The sequence below is a fragment of the Equus asinus genome, chromosome 13 (genome assembly GCF_041296235.1).
Source record: "Equus asinus isolate D_3611 breed Donkey chromosome 13, EquAss-T2T_v2, whole genome shotgun sequence".
Taxonomy (NCBI): Eukaryota; Metazoa; Chordata; class Mammalia; order Perissodactyla; family Equidae; genus Equus; species Equus asinus.
The window spans coordinates 54,829,262-54,842,212 of record NC_091802.1 but is presented as its reverse complement, the minus strand read 5'-3'; the positions used below and the strand labels follow the sequence as shown (position 1 = coordinate 54,842,212).

The 12,951-nt window shown below is 51.3% G+C and overlaps 1 protein-coding gene across 3 annotated transcripts in view; it reads right to left on the bottom strand.

Annotated features, from left to right (window-relative positions):
- DNAI2 (dynein axonemal intermediate chain 2) overlaps positions 1-10,180 on the bottom strand; it is a 31,340-nt gene extending 21,160 nt beyond the window's left edge. For 2 of the 3 annotated variants that reach the window (XM_014839704.3, XM_014839702.3), the window contains exons 1-4: positions 10,040-10,180; positions 4,637-4,830; positions 3,006-3,167; positions 1,890-2,011 (exon numbers count right to left, since the gene is read on the bottom strand). In XM_014839704.3, coding sequence (XP_014695190.2) covers positions 1,890-2,011; positions 3,006-3,167; positions 4,637-4,819 — 467 coding nt within the window. In that variant the 5' untranslated portion in view covers positions 4,820-4,830; positions 10,040-10,180. The remainder of the gene's footprint in view (positions 1-1,889; positions 2,012-3,005; positions 3,168-4,636; positions 4,831-10,039) is intronic. The other variant, XM_044744843.2, reaches the window with a different exon arrangement.
- Positions 10,181-12,951: the final 2,771 nt, after the last annotated feature.

Sequence of the window (12,951 nt, the reverse complement as noted above, 5' to 3'; positions counted from 1 at the left end):
AACCCTAATGTAAACTATGGACCCTAGGTGTGCTATAGGGTAAATGTTTGTGTCCCTCTGAAGTGCATCTGTGGAAACCCAATCTCCAAGCTGATAGTATTAGGAGGTGGGCCCTGTGGGAGGTGCTTAGGTCATGAGGGTGGAGCCTCATGGATGGGATTGTGCCCTTATGAAAGAGGCTCCAGAGCGACCCCTTGTCCCTCTGGCCAGGTGAGGACACAGCGAGAAGAAGGCCATCCATGCATCAGGAAGTGGGTCCTCACCAGACACAGAACCTGACCACGCTGGCATCCTGGTCTTGAACTTCCAGCCTCCAGAACTGTGAGAAATAAATGTCTGTTCTTTATGAGCCACCCAGTTCATGGTACTCAGACAGGGTGTTAATGATGTGTCAACGTGAGTTCATGACTGTGACAAATTACCACTCTGGGGTTGGATGTCAATGGGGGGAGGGATGTGGGACTCTGTACTTTCTGATCAATTGTGCCATGGACCTAAAACTGCTCTACAAAATAAACTCTTAATTTAAAAAAAGAGCAGGGAAGGAGAATGGACAAGAATAGAAAGCATTAAATACTTAATGGCCCAAACTGACACTTTTCTCCTTGAAGTAATCAGAAGTAATGAAGGAGAGTAGGGAACAACATAGCCCTCTCATCATGTGAGTCATCCTCCTCACTCCTCCCTGGGAGCACTATTAGAAGGAGACCACAGTTCCATCCTTGGTTGGGTCACCCACCCACTGTGTGCCCTGAACATGTCCCCTTGCTGAGGAGTCACTTTCCTCATCTGTCAAACACAGAAGTTGGACGCGATGATTTCTAACCCATCATCCTACTCGGGTAGCCACATGTACGGTCAGACCCCAGCAGGGTTTGGGCAGCAGGGAAGACAGCCCCCCACCCCCACCCTGGCCCCTCTCCTGCGCGCTCTTTGTTGGCAGCAGTTGGTCCTGCTCTGCACACCACCACTCAGCCCTGGGTCAGAAAAGGGTCTTCCTAGTCATACTGGGAGTGGGTCAAGTGCTTCCCAGGATACTCTGTGGGTCACGGTAGCAAAATGAATTCCCCAGAGTTGGCATTTGAGGCTAGTCGCTTCTGAAATCACAGGTGTTCTCCGCATATACAGGCACACACATACATGCATGTATATACACACATATACACACACACACATAGACAAGCACATATGCAGCACACATAGGTGTATTTTAAACAAAAAGTAATTCTCTCTACACGCTGTTCTGCACCTTGTTTGTTTCAGTTTGGTTTCACAGAGTAAATCTTGGAAACACTCCCTATTGGCACATAAGGAGCTGCCTCCTTCGTTTTGACAGCTGCATGGTATTCCACTGGGTGGGCACACCACAATCACTAGAATCAGTCCCCTACCAATGGCGTTAGCTTGCTTCCGCTCTTTGGCTAGCACACACCCTGCTGTAGTGACTGTCCACGCACACGGTGATCTCACACGCATGCGCCTGTGGGATAAATTCCCACTGTCAAGTTGCTGTCCTTGGAGGCTATTACCAGGTATAGTCCTGAGAGTGTGGGACAAGGGTCCTGTCTGCCCACAAGGCTGCTGGGTCGCTGATGCCCAGTACTTTGTACCTACTCTACACGGCATGAATCGACCCTACTTGTTCACAGCTTTGAAAATTCACTTAGTCTTTCCCTGGAGTCTGTCCTCCCCTTCCATCCACCAGACCTGCCCCCAGGGGAGGGACCACCTGGCTGCTGGACGCTTTATTGCTCTGCTCCTTATCAAGCTCGGAGCACAGAGGTCATTGTACCCGCGGCATGGAGTGATCAGCAGGGAGTCACCTTTGGAAGCACCCACCCATAGGGGTGACACAGATTGGCCAGACACCAGCTCAGTTATGGAGGTACCTGAAAACATTGATGGTTTTAGCTGAAGGGGCCTCTTCTGTCACTTCCACTGGGTCCTCGTCATCAAAATACTCCTGGTAGATGTCAATGGCATTATTCTGCTTGATGCAGTGCTCCATGATCTGAGGAGGACACACGGGGAGTTCTTAGCAGTAAAGGGGGTCCCCAGCCCCACCAGGGCTGAGATGGAGTCTGGGATGGATAAGAAACATCAAGTGGTCTTTCCCATCCTTCCAGTCCATACATTCTCAAGGGAGGTAACATTGCCCCCAAAAGGACGAAAATTGCTTCTTGGGAATAAAATACTACTACTTTTTATGTACAAAGCACAGATACACATACAGTACATAAACAATATACAGTATAACTATAGTATTAAAATTTCATGAGGGAGGCAATTAGGAAACAATGTCTAAAAAGGCTCACTGGGGACAATGAAAAAAAGGTGAAGAAATACCGCTCTAGCCAAACAGAAGTCTTCGTCACTCCATAGACAGCACCCGTCTCCTGGGTCCTCCACCCAGAGGCCCTCCCCATTACTCCCAAACATCCAGCAAGGGAAAGCCCAAGCTCAAGGGCCACCTCTTCCAGGAGGTCTTCGTCGATCCCTTTAGCAGGAAATCGACTCTCCCTCCTTATGGGGCACAAGAGCAAGGTGTCCCTTCTCTTTACAGCATTTCTTTCATTTGCAGCATTTCTTGACATCCGGTGGATTATATACTCTTTGGGGCAGGATGTATGTGAATTTCAATGTTGTGATCTCCACTGTTCCTAGCAGAGACTAGAAGCTTGGTCCAAATGTGTTGAATGAATGAATGATCCCTATTGGCAGGTAGCTGCTGGATGCGGTTCTTTGGGGTTCTCGTTGCCCAGAGGGTTTCCCACTGTTCGGACTTCTCCTAAAGCCTGTTCTGCCCTTGGTCCTCCCCGCCTCCCCCTGTGGTCCGCTATGGTGGACTGTCGACCTGTCTGCCTGCTCCCAGAGAGAAGTTCCTTAAGGTGGCCGGTGCTCTCCCCACAAGTAGCCACAGCACCAGGCACAACTAGGGCTTGAACACAGCTGGGGACCCAGAGTGACAGCTGGGGCTCTGTCCACGGGGCTGAAGGGCGCCTCACCGAGCCGAGCTGCGTGATGGCGTTGATGTAGCTCTCATCCTTCTCCACCTTCTTCCGGAAGCGGATCGTCTGCTCCAGCTCCAGGGGGTTCACATCCTTGGGCCAGCCCCCCTCGATGTGGTTAACGCCCCGGGTCTCCATCTCGAATCGCTCTGTGTTGGCCTAAACACAGAGCCCCAGGTGAGAGGATGCCCGCCTGGCGTAAGCATCTGGCCACTTCCGCCTGGAGCTCCCGGCCCGTGGGCCCCGAGCGCTCAGGGATGGACCGAGGAGGTGTCCCTGGCCAAAGCCACAATATTTTCAGGTATCAGCAAGGAACTTTCTGGTCCTCAGCTGGTCACAGGCAGCCACGAAAGTGCCACCTGTGGAGCTAGCAGCTTTGCAGCTGATGCCAGTGGCTGTGGAAAATCCAGTTCTGATCTTATCCGAATCCTAACGGACCAGAGGAGCACCCCCGTCTGTTCTGTGAGATCCCAAACAAAGAAGCGAATAATGCTTTTCCACTCAACCATCTACAACATCATAGGAAACATTGAAACAATTAAGAGTTTGCATTTGCTTTGCCCATTCCATCACAGGGAGGATGGCACAGATGTAGTTTTACTCCTTAAACTTGCCACTTTGCCTTCTTTCCCATTTTCCCCCCATTTTCTAAATTGTGGTAAAATACACATAATATAAATTTTACCATTTCAACCATTACAAAGTGTACAATTCAGTGGCATTAAGGACATTCATGATGTCATGCAATTATCACCACTATTTAGTTCCAAGACTTTTCATCATCCCAGATGGAAACCCCATCCCCTCTAAGCAGTCACCGCCCTTCTCCTTTTCGTTTTTAAGCCAGAGCTTACAAAAGTCGGCAGCCTTGACAGGGTGGAGCTGACAGGAGACCCAAACGGCCTTCATGGCGGCCATCTTGTTTAGTTGGCTACGCCACAGACAAGTCACCCTGGGCTCCGTGACAGCAATCAGCCCCGAGAAAGCAAAACACTCAGTTCGTTTCAACTATAAGTTACTGGAACCACCGACAAAATGTTTTGCTCAAATCAGATGTGATTTTCACTCAGTTGATTTGGGATGTGACAAATGGGTTATCTCCTTCAACCTGATCTTCTCTCAGCAGGTCCTGACATAACCAGGAGCTGATCACCTGGTTCACACAGACAGGGAGCTCTCTGGGAGTTTGAACAGCAACATGACCCTCAGTTCCCTTATCTTGAAGGCCCCTCTGACCAGAACTTTCTATGGGACCCTTTTCTTTTCGTAAGCTGGGAGTTGCCTGCAGATACAAATCCCTGCTCCCTCAGAATACCTCTCCCAGCTGCGTCAAATGCCCAAAATGGCTCTAGTAAGAGTCTTAGAGGTGAGGCGAGAGCCCCTGGGACAGAGAATATCTTGATTGACATTCTCCTGGCCCAGGGAATGGTTGGTGTCGGGTGTTCTCCTGACCCTGGGCACTGTGATGGGTCTTGGGGCAATTCTGTCCTCACACTTCCAGCATCTGCATTGGTCCACTCTGACTGGCTTCCAGGTGGATGGGGACACCCAGTCCCACTCACCTGCCCCGGCCAGCCACCCTGCCGGACTGCACCTTCACTGGCCCAGGCCCCGGGGCAGGGACCCACCTCGTGTTCCGACATGCTGGTGGAGCACTGGATGCCTGTGTCCACAGGGTTCCGCTCCACAAACTGCTCGGCCAGCTCTGGGTTGGGTGCGATGTCAATGTTCAGCTCCGCCTGGCGGTCCGAAAAGTTGCATTGCTTCCCGAACTCACTACGTTTCTTGATATACACATACACGATCTCCATGGTACCGGCTGCTGCAGGGGCAGACAGAGGGGGTGTTGGGAGGGGCCCCGCCCCGCTGCTTCCTGGTCCCCAGGGGCCTCACCAGGGGTGGCTCCTGGTTGTAGGGAGGGGTCCTAGAGGATTTGTCCAGAAGCTGCTTCTGCATTTAAAAACATCATTTGCTGAGTAATGACAACATGCTAAGCATTGTCTTGTTCAGTTCTTGCAATTGCTCTCTGAGGTGGATAATAAAAGAGTCATTTACTTGGGAGGAATCTGATACTGAGATACCCTGCATGCCTTGCCCAGGATCCCACAGCTAATAAGTGGTCCAGCTGGTCTGCCTGACTCCAAAGCTCTTACTCACCACATGATACAGTTTTTACTGAGCTAATATGTTCATTGGGAGGCAGGAGGAAACACTGATGGTGATTATGTTGGACTAAATTCCTTGCCACTGGACCGATCATAGAGTACAGAGATTTGAGAGGCCCAGGCTCTTCTGGAAACTCTCCCACCCAACCATCTGATTGTCCAACAGGCTCCCCAACCCCAGAGTCCTCAGTCACTGGACTCCACCCTCCACCCCTCTCTGGGGGCCCCACTGGAACCTCTTCCCTCCACATCACTCCAACCAGGACAGGGCTGGGAATCCGCCCGAGAAGGGGAGAAAGCCAGACCACTTCCTCAACAGGCAGAACAGCCTTTGGGAAATCCTCTGATCTGCAGTCCCGGTCATGTAAGGCCCAGTAGGGAACTAGAAAGCAGGCTGGGCTGGGCGCTGACCTCAAGTTCTGGCCCTGCCACTCACTAGCTGCTTGACCTTCGCTGGGCCACTCAGTCATTTGAAGACCTGACGCAGTCAGGATGCTGAGAAGGTGAAAAGCAAGTGCTCCAGCCGCAGCAGAGCCCGGGTTCAAATGCAACACCAGGGAGTGTTTTCTCACTGACGCTAATTGGAAGTCCTAAAAATGCAATGGGCGGTTCGTGCAAATTGCTCTTCACTCACCCCAAAAGAGACCTTGACCCCTCTGACCTTTGTCACATCAATAGACTCCATGGGGTCTGAGTGCGTCTCAGTGGCTTAAACGGGTGCCCTCTGATGGGGTCTGTCTAATATTTAGCAGTTTAGCAGAGCTGTCCATTTGCTGGCCACTCCTCACTCTCAGAAGCTGTGCCTGTGATGGCAGGTTCCCAGGGCTCAGATTGTGGGTCTGTAAGGCTCCTGGGCTTGCAGGGAGCCCTAGGAAGAAAGCTGTTGGATGAGTGGCTGGGGTGGTATGGGGAGATAACTGTGCAAGAGCTTTACTGCATAGGATGTACGACAAAAGGCCTTTCAACACACAAGAGTTTAGGTTCTTACCTACCTGTGAGCAGGTGCTACTACCTGTGAATGAAAAGGGGGCCTGGTGGGAAATGCTTGGAGTATGTGTCCCCTGCTTTAAGTAAAACCCATAGACAATTATCCAAACTTAGACAATGGATGAAAAAATGCAATGGAAATGCTAGATGAGTAATTCTGTTTACCAAGCAATTTTGTTCTGGAGTTTTTGCCCAAAAATACCCTCTGGGGACCCAAAATTATTCTTTTTTTTTTTCTTAAATCTAATTACATAGACTTTTCTAGGAATTCACAAGTTTTATGAATGCCAAACTGCATGGTTATATTTGTTCTGATGATAGTTTCTACTTACTTATCCAGGAAATATTTATTAAAACTATGAATAATCAAGACAGTGTGGTACTGGCATAAGGACAGACATATGGATCAATGAATGGAATTGAGAGCTCAGAAATAAACCTTTATATTTACGGTCAGTTGCTTTTTGATAAAGGTGCTAAGGCAGCTCGATGGGAAAAGGATGGTCTTTTTAACAAATGGTGCTTGGACAACTGAACATTCACATATAAAAGAACAGCCACAGACCCCTACCTCACACCGTACATAAAAATTAACTCAAAATGGATCACAGGTGCAAACGTAAGAACGAAAACTATAAAACTTAGCAGGAAGAACATAGGGAGATATCTTAGTGATCCTGATTAGGCAAAGATTTCTTAGCTATGGCATCAAAACCATGGTCCATAAAAGAAAAGAAATGATAAATTGGACTTCCTTAGAACTAAAAAATGTTTGCACTTCAAAAGACATTAAGAAACATGAAGAAAATGAAAAGATAAGCCACAGACTTGGAGAAAATATTTGCAAATCATATCTCTGATAAAGGACTTGTATCCAGAAGATATAAAGACCCAGCGGATCCGAGTGCTGTGACCAGCAGGTTACAGGCACTCTCACTGCATGCCCACGGCAACCCCCAAAAGAGTTATCACAGTTCTCATTCTACAGATGAAGCGACGGATGCCTGGAGAGATTAAGTAGGTCGAAGGTCATAGTTCCTAAATCCAGGCGGAGCGAGGACCAGACACGTGTGGCTCTAAAGCAGCGATTCTTAACCTTGGCTGCACACTTAGCAACACCTGGAGGGCTTTCTCATGCTCTCAGTGCTCAGGTTGAACTGCAGACTAACAATCAGAATCTCTCAGCAGTATTTTTAAAACTCCCCAGGTGATTCCAGTGTGTGGCCAAGGTCGAGAACCACCGAGTTAAAGTGAGGGCTCTTAACCTCTCAACCACTGTTTCTCAAACCTGGGATGTTTGTTCAAAACATAGGGATTCCCAGCCCTGCTCCTGGGAATGCTGATCTCTACATCTGGGGTGGGGCCTAGCAATTCGTGTTTTTCACAACCATTCGAGATAAATATTAGGACCAGACATGTGTCTGATCTACCTCCCCACAAGTCCAGGGCTGCAAGGAACCAGACCAGTGGGCCCTGGCTGTTGACCCCTGAGATGGAAGGCCAAGAGCTGTATGACAGCCCGGAAGTTTGTACCTGGGGTGGCTTGGGGCCTGGAGCAGCTGGGGCAGGAGGCGAGGGGGATGAGGTGGAAGGGTTAACTCCTAGGTCCCTTTGCATCCACATACACCGTCCCTTGAAGACAGCACTCCCCCATCCCACTCCCAACTCCAGAATGACTCCGGCTGAACCAGACTCTTGCAGAAAGCAAGTATGGTTGGGAGACGCTCTTCTCCCCAGGAGGGGTAGAAGCAATGGCTTGGGGGACAGAGGGTGGAGACAGAAGCACGAATGGCAGCAGGTGGCCCTAATGTGTTTACAAGGACAAGGATAGGGGCCTCATGAAAAAGAACCACATTCAATTGAATTCACCCCCTCTGCCAGCACATTGTTGAGGTACAATGGGGCTGTACCTCCACCCCTCACCCTACCCTACCCCGCCAGCCCCCCCCCCCCCCAGGACTCCTAGACTGAGGCAATTACTGGCTGCCTGTCTCTCCCTCCATTAAAAGACAATTGCTGTGAGACAGCGGCTCCTGGGGGACACAAGGAGGCTTAAGAGCATGAGGAAACTCCAGGAAGACAAAAACAGCGTCTCTAGCCCAGATCATGTTTTTAACAGCTTTGCTTCCCTTCTCGGTGCTTCCCAAGGCCAAGCCAGGAGCGAGAACAGAGGCATTGTTTGCTATCTGGAGGCAGACAGAGGGGACATTTGAAAGCTGGCCATGTGGTGGGAAGACAGCTCATTCAAGGGCCTGGAGTGGGCTGTTTCTCACAAGCCGGCAGGGCACGAAGATGAACGGAGAGGTCAGAGCAGGGGTCTCAGGAGGTCCCTCCCACTCTGGTGAGACAAGCGCCCCAGGCTGGGCTTCCCCAGCAGTGCTCTCTGCAGAGAGCGCTTCGGAGCCAGGAAGAGCCTTGCCGCTGCCCTCCGGGGGCTTCGGGGAGGAGATGGCCCCCCTGTGGGAACCCAGAGACCCAGAGTTTGCAGGCAGAACTCTGCAGTGAGTCTAAACACAAGAAGACACAGAAACAGAGACGGGCTGGTCTGAACACCAAAAACGCAGCCATCTCCTGCATCCTGGGGCAGTCAGATGGGACCTTCATGGATTATAAAAACAAAACTCCTCTTATGCAGTGATAATTAGTGGAGTAATTCCTGGAAGGAACCCCCCCATCCCCACCTCGAGTGGCTTAAGAGAAATCATGTTTTCCAAGCCGGGAGTGAGGCGAGGGAGGGCGGGAATGAGGAGCGTGGTGTGGGATCTTAGCAGGGCGGCAAGCGGAGGCTGACCACCTTCCGTCCACACTAGACTCCACGATGGTAGAAAGATGAGAAGATTTTCCTCCTCCTCGTGTCCCTGGGGCAGGCCCCAGTCTGTGTGCAGGGACCGATGGGCAACTGGCCGGGGAGAGCTCCCTTCCCTCTTATGTCTTGTGCCCCTTCTGGAATTTGGGGTCCTAAGGGACTCACTTGCCTTCAAGAGAGGCAGTGCTCCTGAGGAATCCACACCTGCCTAGGGCAACGCTAAGCACGCTGGGGTCAGCCTGGGGTGAGCTCCAGGCAGGTGGAGGATGAGGAGGATGGGGAGGTCCCCAGAACAGGAGGGTGACTTGGGTCGGTGTTCGCCTGCTCTCCCCATGACAACGCTGTCCCCTTGAGGGGAGACTGCGCTCTTTTTATTCACCCCATCTCCAGTGCTTGACACGGCAAAGGACCCCAGTACTCCCTCTGTCACACGCTCAGTGCGTGAACTTGACACCAACCCTCTCCCAGGGCTCTCCCCTGAAGCTCTCTCCCCTTCCTCTTCCTCTTCTAACTTAAAAAACAAGGCATAGCAAGGTGATGTGAGAGGAGAAAACCCAGGATCTGAAAGCTGGGAGAAGAACGCACTTCTGTGGTTCAAGAGAATGCGATAAACTTTGAACTTGTGGGAAGGAGAACTAACCATGTGACCTTGACCATGATACCCTAAGGGGCCTAAGAATGCCCACTCCCGGGTTGGGGAATAGATACATTAGAGGACCTGCCGTGGAGCAGGGGCTCAGTCACTATTGATTTTGTTCAGAAAGCTCCCCTCTGCTCGGGCCCATGCTCCGGCCTCGGCAGTCCTGGTTTTATTTTCCATTCGGCTGTAAACCCCTCAGAGGTCTCCTGCCCCCTGCAGGAGACAGATCATATCGGGACCCGACTGCCTGGGAGTAGGGATGCAGGAACCAAGGTGTTTAGAACTTGCAGGGTCCTGTGACTCGGGGGGTATTGAGGGCAGCGAGGACTAACAGGGGACACTCTGAGCGCTAGTCCTGGCATCCACCATCCGGCAGAGCTATCCCAGAAGGACGCCGCCACGAGGGGTGTCTTGCACTATTGGTGATCATTACCCTCGGGGGCTCTCCCCTTCGCTCGCTCTCCTCTTCAGCCGCGGACGTCCTCCCGGAGCCCGCCCCTACCGTCGGTCCGCTCCTCCTGCCGCTGGGCCTCTGGGGACGCGCCCGAGCCCCGGTGCCGGCCCTAGCGCTTCTCAAACGGCTCGGAGCCGAGGAGTTTACCCGTTGCCTAGCAACCCTGGCCCGGCCCTTGGAGGGCTACGGAGCACGTGACCTGACGTCCGCCCACATGGGAAACGCCGCCTGTCCCCTCTCCCTCTTCTGGAGGACTGTGGAGTTCGGAGAAAAATTAACCAAGTAAGTCAAACACCAGCCGTGATAAACGTCTGTAGGGGCTTTGCCAAGGCGCTTATCCAAGTCTACAAATATGCAATTGGGCAATATCCTGAGAAAATGCAAACTAGTCAGCGCCTGGGAAGTCCTGCGCCCTGGGGGGTGATGCTGTTTATTTGCTTGTGATCTGCCAGGTCGTTTTATCACTCCTTCCTGCAGTTTCTTCGTCCACTAAATGGGAATTATAACCAGCAGCCTCCCCTCTGCTACCATCCCGCCTGCCCATCCTATAATAACCCTAAGTCTGACCACACCACTGCAATGGCAACTCCTGGGGGGGAGGGGCTGGGTGTTTCCACAGCTTAACTGGTGGTTGGCACTTTGTAAGCATATGTTGTGTTCATTGAATGAATGAATGAACGAACTGAAGTTTCTCCTAGGCTTAAGGCAATGAAGTCAGATAATGTAAACTAAAAGAAGGGGATTTGGGCTAGAAGCTGTGGGTTTGGATCCCAGCTTGGCCACTTACTAATCGCATGACCTTGGGCAAGTTACTTTCGTTTTTTAAGACTCAACCTTCCTCATCTGCAAAATGTAGGGACAGAGGCAGCACTTGGGCTAATTGGGAGGGAGGATCAACTGAGATGACACAGCAGAGTGCCCAGCCTCGTGCTGATGGCAGAGTCCGGACCAAACGAAGGCCAGATCTGTGCTTCCCACGGCGGGGAATCAGGCTGACCCACGTTCAGGGATGGGGGCTGGAGACTTGGACTGGGGTGGACAAGGGATGCGTCATCCAAGAAGTGGGATTTAGGGTTGGAACCGAGCCTTGAGAAACGGTTATGAGTTGCGGAGGGAAGGAGTGGGGAGAGCATTCCAGATTGGGGGGGAGGGCATAGTGAGAGCAAGGGAGGGGCGGTCGTCAGGGAAGAAAGGCAACCTCGGGGATGATTGGTGCATCATTGTGGCTGGAACTGACATTCCCTGCAGGGGGAAATGAGAAAGGAATTTGCAAGGGGCACCTGGGGTCAGTGTGTGGGGGTGGGGTGGGGGGTCTAGAGAGGCAGGCTAAGGCATCTGGACAGCTTCCCAGGGGTTTCTGGAGCTGTGAAGGTGCCTGACGAAAGCAAACGTTCCCCTCCAGCTTCCCAACTTCTCCATAAGTGTGTCTTCACCACTACCCACCTGCCTTTAACTGGGCAGGTGCGACAAAATTCCCAATAAGATGGCACCTTGCCCAACCACGCTAACCAAACACAAGCCCATAAGTGACGGCTGCCACCAGCTCCCACCAACTAGGCTCCCGCTCCCACCAGCTGCTCTGAGCAAAGGGCTCCTTGGGGTGGACACTGAGAGGGGTGATGGGGGCTGCGGGGCAGAGTGTCTGAAAGCCCCACTGAACCGGCGTGGTGTGGTCAGAGGCTAATCAGACCCAGACAAAGCGTCCAGAAGCAAGAAACAGATGGGTTTCCCCAGGAGCGCGGGCGGGTTGGGACTGCAACCATAGACACCTCCTCACTCCACCCCCAGCTCTGGGAAGCGAGGCTCTCTGCACACACATTATTCCCTGGGTGGGGAAGGCGGGGGGGAGCGGGTAGAAAGAAGGGGAAAGTGGGAAAAGTTGGAAGGAAAATGCAGCCACCTGTCTCATATTATTGCAATGATTTATCACAGGCTCCCCACCCCCACCCTCACTCAGAAGGCCTACACGCTGCCAACCGCCGACAGCGGCTTTGTTCACTGGCAAAACAGTCGTCACCCCTTGGCAGGCGGTCTCAGCCGCCCTGGGAAGCCAGTAGAAGCCAGCATGAAGTCATATAATTAGGAGTATACATAGGGATCCAGTTAAAAAAAGTTGCGGTGTCTTTCAGATCTCCACCCAATCACAGTGGAAGTGGCAAGTGAACTTTGCTTCGAGTAGTCCCGGCCCTGGACGTCCCCCAGGCCAGTCCACAGTCCACTGCACTGATGTCCCCCCCCTTTCTTTTTCTAATTTTTTAAATTGTGGTTAAATACGAATAACACAAAATTTACCATCTTAACCATTTTTAACTATACAGTTCCGTGGTACAAAGTACATTTATATTGTTGTGCAACCATCCATCTCCAGAACTCTTTTCAGCTTGCAAAACTGAAACTCTGTACCCCTTAGACCATAACTCCCCAGTCTCCCCTCCCCCGGCTCCTGGCAACCACGGTCCTACTTGCTGTCTACAATTTTGACTCCTCTAGGTACCTCACGTAAGTGGAATCACACAGAATTTGTCTTTGTGATGGCTCAGTTCACTTAGCGTCGTGTCTTCAAGGTCCGTCCGTGTTGCAGCACGTGTCAGGATTTTCCTCCTTTTTAAAGACTGAATAGTATTCCATTCTATGTCTGTACCGCATTTTCTTTATCCCTTCACTCACTGATGGACATTTAGGTTGCTTCCACGTTTTACTACTCTGAATAATGCTGCTATGAGCATAGGTGTACAAATATTTCTTTGAGACCCTGCTTTCAATTTTTTAGGGCAATAGAATGCTGGATCATATGGTAATCCTGTTTACTTAATAGCATTTATTAATTTTTAATTTCTTGAAGAACCACCCTACTGTTTTCCCCAGAGGCTGTAGCATTTTCCATTCCCACC